The sequence below is a fragment of the Macaca mulatta genome, chromosome 1 (assembly GCF_049350105.2).
Source record: "Macaca mulatta isolate MMU2019108-1 chromosome 1, T2T-MMU8v2.0, whole genome shotgun sequence".
Lineage (NCBI taxonomy): Eukaryota > Metazoa > Chordata > Mammalia > Primates > Cercopithecidae > Macaca > Macaca mulatta.
In genome coordinates this window covers 24,378,742-24,395,481 of record NC_133406.1, presented here as the reverse complement: position 1 = coordinate 24,395,481, position 16,740 = coordinate 24,378,742, and the positions used below count along the sequence as shown (strand labels likewise).

At 47.4% G+C, this 16,740-nt stretch overlaps 2 protein-coding genes across 7 annotated transcripts in view; one reads left to right on the top strand and one right to left on the bottom strand.

The window, feature by feature from the left end:
* The window catches only part of TADA1 (transcriptional adaptor 1), a 28,537-nt gene extending 19,917 nt beyond the window's left edge, over window positions 1-8,620 (top strand). For both annotated transcript variants that reach the window (XR_013396339.1, XR_013396352.1), the window contains exons 9-10: window positions 5,771-6,490; window positions 7,387-8,620. The gene's annotated coding sequence lies outside the window, so the exon portion shown is untranslated. The remainder of the gene's footprint in view (window positions 1-5,770; window positions 6,491-7,386) is intronic.
* POGK (pogo transposable element derived with KRAB domain) lies at window positions 1,594-16,725 on the bottom strand. 5 transcript variants are annotated; one of them, XM_028829820.2, is made up of 7 exons: window positions 16,596-16,725; window positions 15,695-15,788; window positions 15,121-15,254; window positions 9,339-9,465; window positions 8,488-8,586; window positions 5,673-7,158; window positions 1,594-3,483 (listed from the first exon to the last, which is right to left on the bottom strand). In XM_028829820.2, exons 3-6 carry the CDS (start codon window positions 15,250-15,252, stop codon window positions 5,687-5,689), a joined length of 1,830 nt encoding a protein of 609 aa, XP_028685653.1. In that variant the 5' UTR covers window positions 15,253-15,254; window positions 15,695-15,788; window positions 16,596-16,725; the 3' UTR covers window positions 1,594-3,483; window positions 5,673-5,686.
* Between the last annotated feature and the right edge of the window lie 15 nt (window positions 16,726-16,740).

Genomic DNA, 16,740 nt, shown 5'->3' with positions numbered 1-16,740 from the left:
TCTGCCTTGGCCTCTTAGAGTGTTAGGATTACAGGCCAGAACTACTGCACCTGGCCAGGTATGTAATTTCTTATGTATAGATTAAGGCTTGGAAAAAAAAATCAATAGCTTAGTTTCAGTTCTTGGCACAAGCCATTAGTTTTGGGTGAGAAACTACGTAAGAACTTTAAGGGCTTGGAAGAATTTGAACTAATACTCCAATATAGTTTTGGTTTGGACGGCTTATATACCTGGGCCTTAATGCTGCCTAGGGAGTATGTGTGAAATTTCATAGTTCCATAGATGGAGAGGCAGCCAGGAGCCTTGACCATGTCCTGCTGTCCACTGCAATGTCAGGTTCCATAGGCTGTATGGCTGTATGTACAGCACAGAGGAAACTGCAAACAGGAAAACTTCCCACTACTCTCTATGACCTGGCCTGAATTCCTAGTCACCTACCCACCTGGCAGGACCATAGAATGCTGGAGGACTCCCTTTGCCTCATGTATTTCAGGTCTACACTCTACTATCTGCTCTTCATGCCAGTTTTTGATGGGGTAAAGTGCAGGGCAGGAAGGTAGAAACAGTAATACTTAGCATTTTCACAAGAGCCTCTTGAAACATCTGAACTCTGTCCACCAAAGGCTGGTTCCATCTGTAACACTATTGCCAGCTTTGGGGACTCTGAGTGCAATCTCTTCTCTAATTAGGTTAAGAAACAAAAGCTTATTATTAAGCATCATGTAGAAAAATAATTAACAAGGAAAAAGCTGTTAGAAACCATATAATTTCAGACTTAGAATAAAACTTTTTTCCTGCAGGAATTTATCACTGTGCAAAACCAGGTGTGATAAGGCTGGCTGTACTTTACCAGGCAGGTGGGAGGACTTGTGTAGCATGTTCTTCTGTTGTTGTTCTGAGTTAAAAACCTTTTAAGTTCAGAGGTACAAGTGTGCAGGTTTGTTATTTAGCACGTTCTTATCATCTTTATCACCCACTTCTCTGATCAACCAGGGACAGAGTTACTCAAACACTTTTCCTTTCCATTGCCTGAAGTGATGACCACAGGTAAATGCCAGTGTCCTACCATGCCTTTGACTCATCCCAAAATGCCTCTGGGAGGAAGAGTACGGAAGCTTAGTCTAGGGGTCAGACTTGGAGAGTGGCTCAGCATTTAATGCTGATGGGTTAAAAAGGAAAAATAACACTGCCAGATTATTCCTGGAGAATCGAGTACCACTTTATGGGCACTATAAATTGTCAGGACTAATTTTACTAAAAGTGCATAATTAAGACTTATGGGTTCATCATACTTTCATTTAAAATTCAGATCCCTTTATGGGATTTCTTTCATGTGATTTTGGTAATGTACCATTGCTGAGAGCATACAAAACATGACTGAGAAAAAAAGCTATGCCAAACTTGCCCCACTGCATATTCTTCTCTGTGTCTTCACAGATACCAGTATTACTTATACTGCATCTCATGAACACTTTTTGATTCAAAGATGTAATATATTGGTACCAAATTGGATGGAGAATAAGGTGCAGCCAACAGCTTGAATGTAACTTTTCACAATGCTAATAGGTAAAGAAATAAAACCACCATAGCCTGTTGTCTTTATTATCAAAGTTTATTGTTGGGGTCAGTTCCTATCTACTAGGGAGTACAACTATGTCTCAATATGTGCTATAGTAATTCTAGGGTAACAGCCATTCTGCAAAATAGTTGTACTGGGGCTCTGTTAGGCATAGATCATAATTAAGTCAGTGGAAGAATGAGCCCAGAGAAACCCTGGCAGCAGAGCCGTTACTCTAGGAAAGTTCCAGTGCTATGCAACCTGTAAGGCATCATCGCGCAGCCGATGATGAGACTCACGGAGGTGTTGGTGGAGTGAAACAGGAGTTGAACCCATTTTCCACTCTTCTCGGCGGGGTAATGGTGGCTCCAAGGAAGGAGCCCAAAATTAGGTCTTGTAAAATCTTTTAAGCTCCCAAAGCAAGAGAAATAAGACATGAAGAAGAAAGAGCCAGTAACTAGGACAGATGAAAAATTAGGTGGAATTGGAGGGAATGGAAACTTCTGGAATGCAAAGTAGCTGGGTTTAGATGCCATTTGAGATGACCAAGAATACAGTACAGGTAAAAGCAAATGGGGAAACAATTCAAATATTGACAGTTGTTCAGATACTAGAGGTTAAGTAAAATTTCCCCCCTTAGGGGAAAACTGGTTTAAAAGGATCAGAAAGGTGAATCACTAATAGGAAAATGAGTACCTGAGTAGAAATAGGTGTTTCAAGATGCCAAGAACAGTTTAATATACAGGTGAGCTGAGTCTACAGGAAGGAAAAGTGGTTATGGCAGCCTGTTTCCAGATTTGATCATTGGAATGACATTTCTAGCAATGGCTTTGTCTGTGAAGTCCTGGCATATTTTTTGTAGCACAGATCGCTTTAAAGGAATGTTTTTGTAACACTCAAACTTATGTGGGAATGCAAATTACTATAGTGTAAAAATTCAATGACCTCCCACCTATTCCTGCAGGGCAGGAGAGCAGAAGTCTTAAAACAGCTGTGGCTAAAAGCCCAAGCCCTCCCACTGCCCCTGTGATAAAAATATTAAAGAAATTAACAAAACAAGCATCAAATGAGTCAATGGGCCTTGTACCATGTAGACAGCAGATAATTTATAGTGACTTCTGCAGGCAGCCTGAAAAACAAGAGCTTGCATACGAAATCCTGCCCTATCATTAAATATAATAATGAAAAAAACAGGGCCACTAAATGAGACCCTAAAAAAAGTCTAGCTGCCAATCAGGTTGGGAAGATAAATAAAACAGCATAGTTTATTTTAACCTATATCTTCCAGACTAACCTAATTTGTCTATAGAAAAGCCATCTGCTGGCACCAGGCCAGTATGTCTTAATTTTCTTGTTATCCTAAATATCTCATTTTTCCAAAAGAGGAAATGTGTAAGTAGCAGGTGTACGTAAGTGACACATTTCTACAAAGCCTTCTCTGTAGTCTTGACCTGTGTGGGGACAGGGTCTACTTTTGGAAGCATTTTCAAAGGCAGAATAAAACTTTACTCGAGGTTTTCTCCATAGAAGGACACCAGAGTTGTGCCCATATGATGAGTCCCTTGTTGGTGTTGAACAAATTGTCTTTCCTCCAGGAAATAACCTTTGTTCGTTCATATTTACAGGTTTCTTTTGATGGACAGATGGAGTAATCTCCAAAACAAGAAATGGGGCAGAAGCAGTTTCTTTTCTGAGCATGTCTCTGATGAAATGATAGGTCCTAGACTTTTCTGATACCTTTTATGGTGTGGGGAGAGGCTGGTCTGTGTCCTGGGATGGATGTATAGGCTGCTGTCTGAATCCGGGCTGTTCAGAGCCCCGTGGCCTTTTCCTGATGTTCCCTGTGCATCCAGTGCATCCACACTTTCAGGAATAATCTTCTTGAGGATTTTCCTCTCCAGCTGTTTCAATCAGAGTTCCATTTGCTGGAAAACAGAGAGAACCTAAATGAATTAACCCTTGGCTTTTTGGTATAACTTTTAACAGACATAATAATTCCACCAGTCAGATTTCCAAATGGATGACAAGAGGCAGTTTTATGCCAACTTGGTCTCCCAAATCTCTTGTTCACTGTGGATCTGTCTACTCCCATCACCTCCTCAGGAGCTGCAGAGAGAATGGTGGCAGTCTAGAAGAGCAAAAGCGCATGACCAATATTAGAGGCCAACATTCGTAAATGCAACTCAGCATAGCTTTTTCTCCTTTCCTCTTCTGGAAGTGTTTAATCATGTCCCTGAGGTGGTAAGGAGCTTAGGAAATTAAAAGTGCACAAAAATGTTATCTAACAAGGAGAGGGAAAAGCGAAAGGTAAATGAGGAAAAGATGGAAACTCAGTGTAATTCAGTTTGAAGTCCAATGCAGGCAATATAAGGGTCAGCAGAAAAGGGAGGCAGGATTCATGGGGTTTCTCAAAACATGGAGGACACAAGGGGGAAAAAAAGCAATTTTGATGATTTTGAATGTAATAGTAAGAACTTATCCTTGCTCTATTATAATTCCAGGGATCCCAGAATTACAGTGGGATTCAGCAATATGAGTACAATTTAATTTGGGGACAAGGAAGGAGACGTAAGTCACTCTTTGAAACACATACAGACTTATATAGCTGAAGTGGGTAAAAGAAGGCTCCCATTAGCATTTCATTTGGAGAAAAAAGCAAGGAAGATGGAAACACCTAATTAAAAGAAAAAGAATGTGTGAAGATGGCTGATGGTTTCAGGTCCTCTGTGAAAGCGGTGGCTTCTTCCTTCATATAAAACACTGTCTAGAGGATCAAATTAATTTATAATTAGGGAGATAAGAACAAAGAGGTAAATGAATTGTTTGTTCTTTGTGGGTGTCCCCCCTGCTGTACATGCTCATCCTCCTCCTTTCTGGAGGTGTAGGTGGGTGGGGTCATTTCACTATTGTCTCAGGCCTCCATTCCTACTTTCCTTTGAAAGCTGCTCTTCTTGTGTACTCAACCCGGAAAATTCCAGGCCTATTGTCTTCAGCCCTCAAACTTTACTCACTTAGAGTCCTGGATATGCACCCTGTTTTCTTTTTTTGGTGTAAAGATTCAGTTTAAAAATACCTTCCTTCAGACATCTGCTGACTACAGGAAATTATTGTAATAGCCCATGTGAAGGTCATAATGAGACTAAGATTTTAAAAAAAAAACAAAAAAAACAAAAACCCTGAATTCCCTAGGGAAAAGCAAGCAGACGCTATTATTCTTATTCGCTGGTGGCATACTGTGTAGACAGCTCCAGGACTGAGACCCGAGGCCCAGAGGACACTGTACTGAAGGCACACTTAATGGTCTCCCTATGTCATGGTCCTACAGGCCAGCAAAAGTGAGTACAACTGTCCCAGCATGTCAGTTACACAGTTACACATACTGGCCCTAAATGTTCAGCATAATTTAAAAGGGAAAGAAAAAAGTTGGCTTTTCAGACAAAATTTTGTGTGAACTGAACAATGCCAGACTATGCTTCTTTGGGCTCAAATAATTTCAACTTTACAGCTCTCAGATGTTCTGGCAGCTCGTTCTTTGTTCATTTCACCTATTATACAAGTGTTTCTGGGTCCAGGCCACAGAGCAAAATAGAAACAAAGTAAATCAAATAATAAATGTTCCATATAAAGGAGAAAATGCTAACGGTCTGTTATCTATACCAGCAGTCCCCAACTTTTTTTGGCACCAGGGACTGGTTTCATGGAAGACAATTTTTGCATGGACCAAGGGCATGCGGGATGGGGGGCAGCAGGATAGTTTTGGGATGAAACTGTTCTGCCTCACAACATCAGGCATTAGATTCTCATAAGGAGCATGCAAACTAGATCCCTTGCATGCGCAGTTCACAACAGGGTTCGTGCTCCTATGAGAATCTAATGCCGCTGTTGATGTGAAAGGAGGTGGAGCTCAGGTGGTAATGCCGCTCACCTCCTGCTGTTCAGCCCAGTTCCTGACAGGCCATGGACTGGTATGGTCTGTGGCCTGGGAGCTGGAGACCCCTGATCTATACTACTGCACTGTAGGCTCTTAAGTAAACTTAAAAACAGAAAAATAGTGGAAAGAGAGAAGGGCATGTCAATCAGCAAAGGCACTGAGTATCTACTCCTGAGTGGTTACCTTTCCCTTTCCCTTCAGTTGCCCTCAGCCATGCTTTCGGTGTCACATTCTTTTGGTGGTTCTCCTCCTCCTGGCAACTCACTCTCGATTTCCCACAGGACGTCGTCTTCCTCCTCCAAGTTGCTGGAGATATGGCACTTCTTGAACCCCTGGACGATGGACTCACTTGAGATGCTATTCCACGCGACCATGACCCACTCCAGAAAGAGGCCCAGGGGCGGCTTCTTAGCATTCCCGGTTGGGCTCAGAGCCAGGTTCCCAGCCAGAAGCCAGTTGGAGTACTGGGCCCGCACGCTGTCATTCAGTGGCTTGTAGACCACGACGTCCAGCACCTGAAGCTGTGAGGTCAGACCCCCTGGGATGATCACCATGTCAGTGTTCATGCTTTCCATGGAGTTCTTCACGGAATCTGTGGCATGGCCCCGGAAGCCATTCAAGATCAGCATCCCTCGCTGCTTGGGCACCGCTCCTGTCCTCCGTCTCCACACCACTTCCAACCAGTCCTGCATCAAGTCTTCAGTCATCCACCCATACCGGTGGCAGCGGATTTCCATCCCACTGGGAAACTTCCCCGGGGGGATATACGTTCCCCTCAAGATGATGTATGGAGGTAACTTCCTCCCATCAGCCAAGACACCAAGCATTGCTGTGATTTTCAGTTTTTCCCTGCCTGGTGTCTTGACCAAGACAGGCTTTTCGCCCTGGTTATCAACAGTTACCCGTGATGGCACCTCTAAACAAATGGGCGTCTCATCTGCATTCCCCATCTGAGCTACCTCATAGTCATGCGCCCTGCGCAGAGCCAGGACACTGCGTTGGTAAGTGACGAGTTTCTCAGTCAGGTCTTCCGGCAGGTGCTGGGGCACGGGCACTTTATGCCTCAGAGACAGGTCATACCTTCTCATCATTCTTCGACACCAACCTAAGCTTGCCTTGAACCCTTTCTCTGGAATGTTCATTTCCTGGGCGATTTCGAGAGCTTTCAGCTGCATCGCCTCGCGGGTGATGGGGTCCCCTTTGGCCTGCATGTATCTGACATATTCGGCCACACGCTGGTCCACCAGAGCAAACCTCCCGTTCTTGGGGCCTCGGAATGCTCGCCGCATGGCGTGGGCGTTTTGAAGCTGTGGCTTCACTTTGCGCCAGTCTCGAACGTTTTTTTCCAATACTCCAAACTGCTTGGCAGCCTGGCAGTTGTTGGTACTCTCGGCATATTCCACCACCATCAGCTTGAACCCTGCGTCGTAACTGCGCCGCATGCCCCGGCTGAACTGAAACTTCCCAGCTAGGTCGTCAGCCGAGAGGTCATACCCTGGGAAGCCCATGGCCATGTAGAAGGGGTACCCCTCACTCCACTCGGGCAGCTCTGTGATATCCCGAGGCAGACGGAGGCCAAAGCTATCAAAGTGCTGAGGCTGAGGAAACTGGGAGGTAGCATTCATTGGGTGTGGCCAGTCTGGAGGCTTTACGTCAGATTCTTCATTTTCTGGGAGACAAATAGTGAGGGGCAAAAATAATGCCAGTAAGTAAAATGGCTTATACCCTGATTTTTGGGGGTTGAAATGCTAAGAATACCTTACTCTGAGGTTCACCAAAAGTAGTAACTTTAATAACAGGTAACATTGCCTAAGTCCTTATCCATATGACAATTTATATGGACTACCCACACCTAGTTCTCTTAGTAACTCTAAATATCACTGTTCCTTCTTTGCAGATGAAGAAGGGGAGGCTACAGAGGTTACATAATACACCAAGGGAGCCAAGCCAGAAAGTGGCAGAGCTGGGAATTGAACAGAGGCACCAAGCTTGGACCAAATAATTTGGGGGCCATGTTTGTGTCAAAATACTTTTTATGTGAATGAGAAGCCAAATGTAAACCATATGACCATATAATATTACAGAGACGCATCATGGCCTGATTCATATCCCTTTAGAACCAAGAAAATCTATAGCAAAAACCACACTTAACAAAGTTAAGCTTATAAGGCAGAAAATTAGTTCTTGCACATTAACAGTGGAACCGGGTTTCACTTTATATTTAGGAGGTGGTCACAGAAGTTGAGTATGACTTGGGGAAATTACCCTATCTCACCCAAACTAAAATGCCATCAGTTGTAGGATGCATCATTATGTGCCATTAAGAAAGAAAACACTACTAATTAAGCTACGATGTGCCACTGATTTTAAGAGGCATTCTCAATTTCAGAGACAGTAAAGCAATGGGGGAAAAACATGTCTCAGAGTCAGTGAAATATGGCATTTTAAACTCCTCTGGAGAAAAGACAAAACTATTTTGGCAGTCTGGAAGCAATGCTATATCTATTCAACTGCGGCCTCAATAACCATTTTTCTTGACAAAGGACTAGGTACTTCTTAGATACATTTGCTCAAAGGTATACTATGACTGCTAATGCTTTTTCTATCCAGTATGAAATGGACAGGAAGCCAGGTAACTCAGGAAGTGTGCTTCCTCTCACTATTCTTAGTTTGCAGAGGCACATGGTACACTACTGAGGTAGCCCTGTTCAGCTAGAAGGTGCACTGGACCAAACACTGCACAAGCCTCATTTTGCTTCATCCACATAGAAGGTCATACATCGAGTCTTGTTACTCAGAGCTGATAGAGGAAGAATGGAAGCTGTGAGGTAAAAGCAGTTGCCTAAGGTCACACATTTAGCACTGCAAAGAGGGAGATTTCAAAACTCCAAAGCCCATAATCCTTCTACCTCTTAAATACCCCGTGGAATGTACACTGAAAATCCCACTTCACAATGTTCCCAGCTGGATGGACGCTGAACTGCTTTACTTGTAGTACCTGCAGAGGTGCCTCCGTGGAGCTGCCACTCGTCAGAATTCTGAGACTCCTCCTCCCCTTCCAACCGGGTGATCATGTCTGGCTTAGGGAATGGGAATTCTGTTGATAGGAAATAAAATAGGTAACAGCTGTGTATTACTGTCCTGGAGCACTACCAACTCTTTAAAATACTTAAGAGCCACTCTCCCCTTCTTTGTGAAAAACAAGGGGAAAAAGGCTCAGGGATACTTAAAGAAAAAAGATAATGGAAAATAGGTCTGTCCAAGGGAATGGGTAGATCTCTCCTAATGAGGGATGGTATTGGCACCAATAATAAAAGAACTGCACTTAGCAGGCAAGAGGGTGAATGCAGCTGCTGATCCAATTAACATTTTGGTACCTGTATGAGCAAACTGGGAAATCTCTTCAAATGGTTACACTCTGCTGATAAGATGTGTGATATCAATTTGGGGCGGGGGCTGGGGAGAGGAGCAAACAGTCTTTGGGAGGATATGTCCCCAAACTTCTGAGGCTGGCAGGGTAACATCAATGCCTGCCTTCTCTCGTAAGGAACAGTGAGGCACAGGCCCAGATCCATGGTGACATTTCTAAGGTTATATAGTTTTTTTTCCTTAAATGTGAATGCCTGGGTTGAATGGGGGCAGTTCTGAGGCAGCACGGGTTGCTGAGTAGGATGGCACAATATTTATATTCTGCCCAAATCAAAAATTGGAAATTAAATGGGCACAGACATTGAGAAGGCAGAGTCTAAGTTCAGGAGAGAGGGATGTTGGATATACCAGAGAAGAGAGGCATGGAAACAATTCTCTGGGCTCAGAGCTTCCAGGAGACCAAGGAAAACAAAGCTTTACCCAGGGACAGGACAGTCTCATAATTCATCCTCATGACTTCCCGGTAGAGGGCCTTTTGTTGCTCCGTCAAAACTTCCCACTCCTCGTCGGAAAAATATATGGCCACCTCATCAAATAGGGCCGGTACCTAGAAGAGTGAACAGCTCTTTCACACTGACGAACAGGCACAAGCAGACAGACTTTCAGAGCGCACAGGACCTTACAGACAGCCTGGGACAGCCCGTCCTCTCACAGGTCAGGCGAGGGACCCTGACGCAGGGGAAAATGGACTGTCCACATTCATACAGCTGCTGGAGGCCAGCGAGGGCAAGAGCACAGTCCTTCTGTGCACACCACCGCGGCTGCCACCCCCCGTTCAGATAAGGTAAGCAGCACCCTGAGAAGAAAACTCCCGATCATGATCACTGGCTGGGGGACACCGGGACATTGTACCCTCCTGCGCTGTGGTGAAAGCTGCTCACGGCTCACCTCTGACCCAAGACTTAAGCCACCCACACCCAGACAAAGTGTCCCACCAACACACTCACCCCCAATTCCCTCCCACCCCAGAAAAAGACCCTCGGCCCTGGGCGGGGTGAGTTGGGTTTGTAAATCTGAATAGGATCACTGCCCTCCATGGGATCTTTGTGGGTTTCCAGGGCACTGCATTTCCAAGGGTACCAACCAAAGTGTTAGACTTGGGACCCAAAGCTGCCCAGAGTACAGCCACTGAGAGAAGGGGCCCTACTTGGCCTTTCCGATCCACAGGAGCATGAAGAGTAAGAAAGAAGGGCTAATTAGAGCTTAATATACGTAATGAGATGCCAGAGCAAACTCATTCACTTTGATCCTAGACCAGGTAGGCAGAAAGCCCAAAAGACTCCATCCCTCCCCTGTTCCTCTGCTTCCTGGCCCCAGTACCAGGGGGCTCCTCAGTAGCCCAAGGCATCCAAGCCACCCAAACCACCCTCCTCTTTTTAACTGTATTTCTTATTTCAGTCATTAAAAATCCTACTCCAAAGCTCATCCTATTTAGTGGTAAGAAGGCACTGGACAGCTTGTTTCAGTCTGGTTATTTTGTATTCTTGCCTTCGAAGCTATTTCCCAAAGCTGTATCTTGGGTCTAGGTGATTATGATATTGTTTTTCCTCAGTTTAGAAAATTAGTGTCCATACACTATACAGCCTGTGGCCACTTCAGGGCTCAGGCCATCGGTCACATTGGCCTTTCCTCCCTGACCCAAGGAAGCCCCCTTGTTCTCTCCCCACCTTCCACAGCACCTCACACATAGGAAGCACGTACTAGGAAAGGGCCTGTAACTGCTTCATTTATTCCCCGCAACGGGCCTGTGGAGGAGCAGATATGCCTATTTTTTTTTTTTTTTTTGAGATAGAGTCTTGCTCTGTTGCCCAGGCTGGAGTGCAGTGGCACGATCTTGGCTCACTGCAACCTCTGCCTCCCGAGTTCAAGCCATTCTCCTGCCTCAGCCTCCCTAGTAGCTGGGATTACAGTCGCACGCCGCCATGCGTGCCCCTGTAATCATTTTTGTATTTTTAGTAGAGACGGGGTTGCACCATGTTGGCCAGGCTGGTCTCAAACTCCCGACCTCAGGTGATTCACCCACCTCGGCCTCCCAAAGTGCTGGGATTACAGGCGTGAGCCACTGTGCCCCTACTTAATCAAGGAGAATATGGGCTTAGAGAGGTCTCATTTCCAGGCTAATGTCATCGCCAATAAATGGTGGGGTTGCGGCTTGGACCCAGCACTGCGTGACCCCAAGGATCCAGCAATACTGAGCACAGCTGCCTCCCTGATGACCAACCCTCAACTCTCCCCAGCTCTGTGCTCCGCTTGTATTCAGCTGTGTGCAGTTCCCTGAACAACCATTCCCCGATGCCCCCTACACCTTGGCCCATATTCTCCCCTGGCCTTGGAGGGCCTCCCCTTTCTTGGTCTGGCGGACACCCACCCATCTTCCAGGACTCGGCCCCAAATCCCTGCTCCCCAGGAAGCCCGCTCTGTCCCATGCTGTGAGCACACCCAAACATCCCTGTGATGCCCTGGGCTCCACACTCCCGGGGCACTCATCACACTGCAGAACTCTTTCGGTTGGTTTGGCTGCTCCCTCTGTTAGAATCTGAGCTCGTTGAAGGCAGGACCTGTACTTACTCCTTTTTGCCTCCCTAAGCCCAGGACACTTCCTGTAGCTAGTAGTCACTGAAAAATGTGTTTTTGAATATACGATCTAGGCAAATCTTCTCTGGATTTCCCTTCTCTTGTTCCACTTGGAACTGTTTCAGAGAATCATTACATTTTATCTGTCACAAAACCGAGCCTACTCTTTGGAGTAAGAATGGACAAAAATCTCTTAAGTGGGAAATACAAGGAGGTAAGACGGATTTGTCTCCAGGCTTTCCTCAGACTTCCTTGCCCTGGAAAGCCAGTCAGCCCAGGAATTTTCCACCCCACTCCTTTCCCACTTCCCAGGCTTTTAAAGAACTGTCTCTTTGGCCTTTTTTTCTCCCTGGGAAGTTCCAGATCTAGGCCATACCTATTTATAGTCCCTTTCCCTTTGCTGATAAAATGGGAACAGGACTGGCTATGCCTGTCATTTCAGAGGGGCCATCAATACTCTTAGGGGAGTAACATATTCTAGGCCTGGTAAAAACATCAGGTACCAGGAGCCCTGAAGCTGCAGGAAGAAAGCTGGGGGCTGGTGCAGGATTCATCTCCTCCTATTGATGACTGAGCCACGGAGGATCTTCAAACAAGCCCACATTATGCTCCAGAGGCACAGTGCAGTGGCTTAGAAATTCTCCTCACAGCAAGCCTCTGTGAGAATGGAGTGATCCTTCAGCCAGGCCCTGCTGCGCAGGCCTCCCCTCGCTCCACAGAGGCCTTTTATCTGGCTGAACACAGCAGAAGGTAAACAGGGCCGGCCCTGGGCAAAACTGAGAAGTCAGGCAGTCTGTGTACCACCTCTAGACACCCCTTCTTGGCCTTGCAGGTAGGGACCCTCAATCCCTGCCCTCCTCCCTTTCCTCAGAAGATCAAGGGCTCCCTGGATAAGTGTTCTTCCTCTAGCTTGTGTGCACTGCCTTGCTCTGCTAAGGAAGCTGGCATTCCAACGCTATCTCAAAGGGTAAATGTTGTAAAGTGCTTACACCTTGCACAGCCTCACTAAAGCCTTGCAGCCACCCAGCAAAGATGCAGGGATCTCAGGGGAGTGAGTTTGTACTGATCCACTGATGGAGTGCCTGCTATGTGCCAAGCACTGTATAGGATACTCAATCACATAAATATATTCTCTCACTGAATCCTCTGAACTAGGGACATGGGGATCACTACCTCACTTTTACGTTACCCATAAAACAACAGTGTTTAAGTAACTTGTTCAAGGTTACAGAGCTAGAAAGTCTGATGCCAAAGCTTTGCTTTCTTAGCAGGCCACACAGGCCTTAGCATGGTGGCTGTAGAGAGCCTGAGGCCTCCCTTAGAAAGATGGGCTAAGGCCTCATTCCACAGAGCTAAGGAGAAAGCTCAAACTCACCAGCGTAGCACTCCATGTCCTCCTGGCTGGCTCTGGCCCCTGGCCTGGCCTCGCCTCCTATGCCTGATCCCCTTCCTCTCCCTGCCATGAGTTTCAGGTTCCAGCTGCAGGAGCTGCTCCTAACTAACTGCACACAAGCTCCTCTCCCCAGTGCTTTTGCCTGTGCTGTCCTCTTGCCTGGAGTGTAACCCCCTTCCCTTTACCTTGGCTGATTCCATCATGACTAAGACTCAGTTCAAAGTACATTTTTTATTTTTCCTACTTAAAATTGTATTTCTATTTCAAGTCTATGGAATTTTATCCTAATATATTATCATACTTCTTATGCTTGAAAACCTTTCACTGATCACCCTAACATAATTCTCTATAACCAAAATACGTATTTTTAAAACAGACTCTTCTAATTTAATGCTCTAGAGCAGGGTTTCTCAACCTCAGCACAATGACGTTTTGGGCCAGTTACTTCTTTATTGTGTGTGTGTATGTGTGTGGGTGGCAGGTGGGGGGGGGCATCCTGTGCACTGTAGATGTCTAGCAGCACCCCTTCTACCCACTAGGTGCCAGGAGGATCTCCCAGTCCCCAGTGCACCCCTATCAAGTCAGACAACGAAAAGTGTTTCCAGATATTGCCAAATATCCAGGGGTGGGGAAAGGGGGTAGTGTTTCCAGATGTTGCCAAATGTCCAGGGGTGGGGGCAAAATTGCTCACTGCTCAAGATTAGGCCTTGTCCAGGAAGCCCTGGAGTTCTCAGCCTGAATGAGGCATGCCCCTTCTTGGCTCCTGATGCATCCTTGCAGCCTTCCACCACTGCACTCTGCAGACTGTGCTTACTATTACTTATGTTTACTTCCCTGTCTTGCTCACAAGACTGGAAATTACATCAGGAAAAAAGACCCTCTTTACGCCCAACACTGTGCTTGGTAACTGTGGATGGATGGCCGATTGCCTGGAGGCCACAAATGCCCAATCCCCAGCACCATCAGCTGCTGGAGTCCCTCCTCCAGCCCCTCTGGTTACTTCCTTCTTTCCCCACCCAAGCATGGTTGGTCTTCATCTTGCTCATTCCTCACTGTCCCAACACATTCACTTTTATTGCACCTGTTCTCCAAGGCTCTCCATTTAGATGTTCTGGGTTGACCAATTGAGCCTCAAAGCCCTGAGTTTCGACTGCCTTGAGGTCTTGTTCCAGGCTACATGGACCTGACGCCTGCTTGGATCAGAATTGGGAAGAAGGATGTGTTGGGCAAAGAACACTGATGAGACAAAGGCAGTGCAGCGTCCACAGCTAGACTGGCAAACTGAGAGCCTGTGCTTGCACTGCTTTTTTTTTTTAAAAAAATTAAGGTATAGCATACATATGGTAAAATGTATTACTTTTAAGGGTGCAGCTCAGGAGACCTGTTTTGAAGAACAAATGTCAGTGTTCATGTTTATCCTTAGGGCAAGGCAAATAATCTTTCTGCATCCCAGTTCCCTCATGTGGTAGGGAACAATTTAGAAGTACCATGCTTGTATGGATAGGGGCTCTTCATGGAAGCAAAGGATATTATGTATACTGACAATGTTTATACACAACAGAAAATAAGCAGAGAAAAGGAATGTCAATTTGTTGCTTATTTAAAATGTTTACTATTCATGCCTAATTACCACGAAGTCCAGTAACTACTGTGAATAACTATCTGTAACTATAAATATCTACTGCATTTGCATTTGTATAAACTGACCTCTATCATACTATCCTGTGTGTATACCCTGAATCTCTGTATTCCCTGCTGCCCACCATTTCTATCCAGGTCAGCTGGACAGGCAGCTCTCCTGTGTGAACTGTGGTAAGAGGTTGCTCACACAGAATCAACTAGCCTAACCTCTCATGTCAACCCAATGACTCGAGTCTTATTTAAAATGGTTCCCTTCAACCAGCAGTAAGTCAACCAACATTTACTTGGTGCCTACAATGTGCCTGGCATCAAACACAGTGCAGGAGAAGTGGGTGAACGAGAGAGACAGGTCTTGGCTTCTAGGACTTCCAATCGAACGATGACAAGCTACATGGCTGAGGGACTGTTTCCATAACCACCTCCTCCATTCTTTGCACTGCCTTTTAAAGCCACAGAGCTGTTCTCTCAGGAATGCAAACACACCGGGCTGGGCTATTTTTACTTCCCACGTCTGTCTGAGGAGGAGACTTAAAGCAAGCTGGGCTCTCAGGCCTGCTTCTGCTGGCTGTGTGGACTCCACACCTTCTTACTTACCCATCCGCCCTCAGAGCAGATTCGTACTTTCTGCATGTCTGCTGGGCCGTCCTCCAGTTCCCGGCTCCGAATCTCTTCTTCCTCTTCCTCTTCTTTCAGGGTCAAATTGAGAGGGTACGCTGTGGACTCCATCTCTGCAAGCAAGATTCAGGTTCAGAAAAACCAGGTGTCACTGTGACCTCCCCAAAGCCTATGATGGGGGACGCTGAGCCACATACAAACCTCTTTAGCCCCAAGCACTGTTCCCTCTGGAGGGAAGTAAGGAAACAGAGTCGGCCAGGAAGCTACAGGGTGACATGTTTAATTGTGATAAGAGAGGCTATGGGTAGATAACGCATCTGGCTGCCTTCAAATATTTAAAAAGCTATCTGGGGAAGAGAACCCAGACTGGTTTGTAGAGACCAGAGGGCAGAACTGAGGCTGGCCAGTGGGTAAATATTCCTGGAAAAGGTTTTAAGCAGTGAGAAAGGCAATACTTTCTCGCAGCCAGTGCCACCCAAACAGGAATCAGAGGCAGAGGAAGGGTGCTGATTTCCTATCAGTGAAGGTGTCTGAACACAGATTGGACACTTACTCAACTGGAATGGGTGCTGGAAGCCATGGGCGGAGCGGTTGGCTCAGTAGGCCCATCGCCTGGATTTTCCAAATTCAAAGGTTCTGTCCACGAGCTGGTTCAGAAAATAGGGTCATTCTACCTTAAGGGACTTTGCAAACCCAGGAGTCAGTGAAACATACCGAGGGGTATGCCTGGATACCCAAAAAGGTGCAGAAATCTGCTGTGGCCCACCTCGACAGGGAAATGACCCATTGCCTCTGGGCTGCAAATTCCCTATTCGCTGACTCTTGGCCAGTACAAAGGGCCGCGCTCCTGCCCTCTACGGGCGCGGGCAATTCCTAGGTGTGGAGTGCGGGTGCATCTTCAGGGCTGCATCGGGGGACCTCCAAAGAAAAGATCCCTCCGGAGTTCAAAGTCGGTTCCTTCGATATTTCCAAAAAAGATGGGCGAACGCGGCACGGATGGGTCTAGGCTTCAGATGCCTGCAGCTGGGACCCGAACTTGGCCGCGGTCTCCCGGCCGGCTCCGGGGCAGAGGTGGGAGGGGCCGCCGCCCCGCGCTAAGGTGCCGCAACCAGAGCCGCCGCCCGCCCTGCCCCGCCTGCGCCACCGCCGCCGCGCCCCCGGGCGCGTTCGGATTTCTCCAGCCATCTTGCCCCATTTCCCTTTCTCCGCGGCCCCGCGCCGGGAGCGCTTCCGCCGCCCCCTCCGCCCGGCCCGCCTCCCCGCCGGGCCCCCTCCCGGCCCCAGCGCACCTGCCGGGCGGCGAGAGCCGGCGCCGCCCGCCTCCCCCGGCGGGCCCGCAACAAAGGCGGCGGCGGCGGCGGCGCAGCCTCGGCGCCCCCGCCCCGCCGCGGCCCAGCCGCCCGGGACCCGGGGGAGGGGCTGCGCCGCCGCCGCCCCCGCCCGCGCGCACTCACCGCCGGGCCCAGCGGCCAGGGCGCGGGGTGGGGACGCGAGGGCTCCGGCCCGGCTGTCACAGCGCCATCCTTTCCGCCTCTCCGTCCTCCCGTGCGCGCGGCCCCTCGGGAGGGAGCGGGGAGGACACGTGGTGGGAGGAGGGAG

Coding starts and splice junctions, on each gene's coding strand:
- POGK (XM_028829820.2), bottom strand. CDS start 15,252: ATGGAGTCCACAGCGTACCCTCTCAATTTGACCCTGAAAGAAGAGGAA. Junction 8,587..9,338: donor TGAGACTGTCCTGTCCCTGG/GTAAAGCTTTGT, acceptor TCCTATCAACAG/AATTCCCATTCCCTAAGCCA. Junction 7,159..8,487: donor CCACGGAGGCACCTCTGCAG/GTACTACAAGTA, acceptor TTTGTCTCCCAG/AAAATGAAGAATCTGACGTA.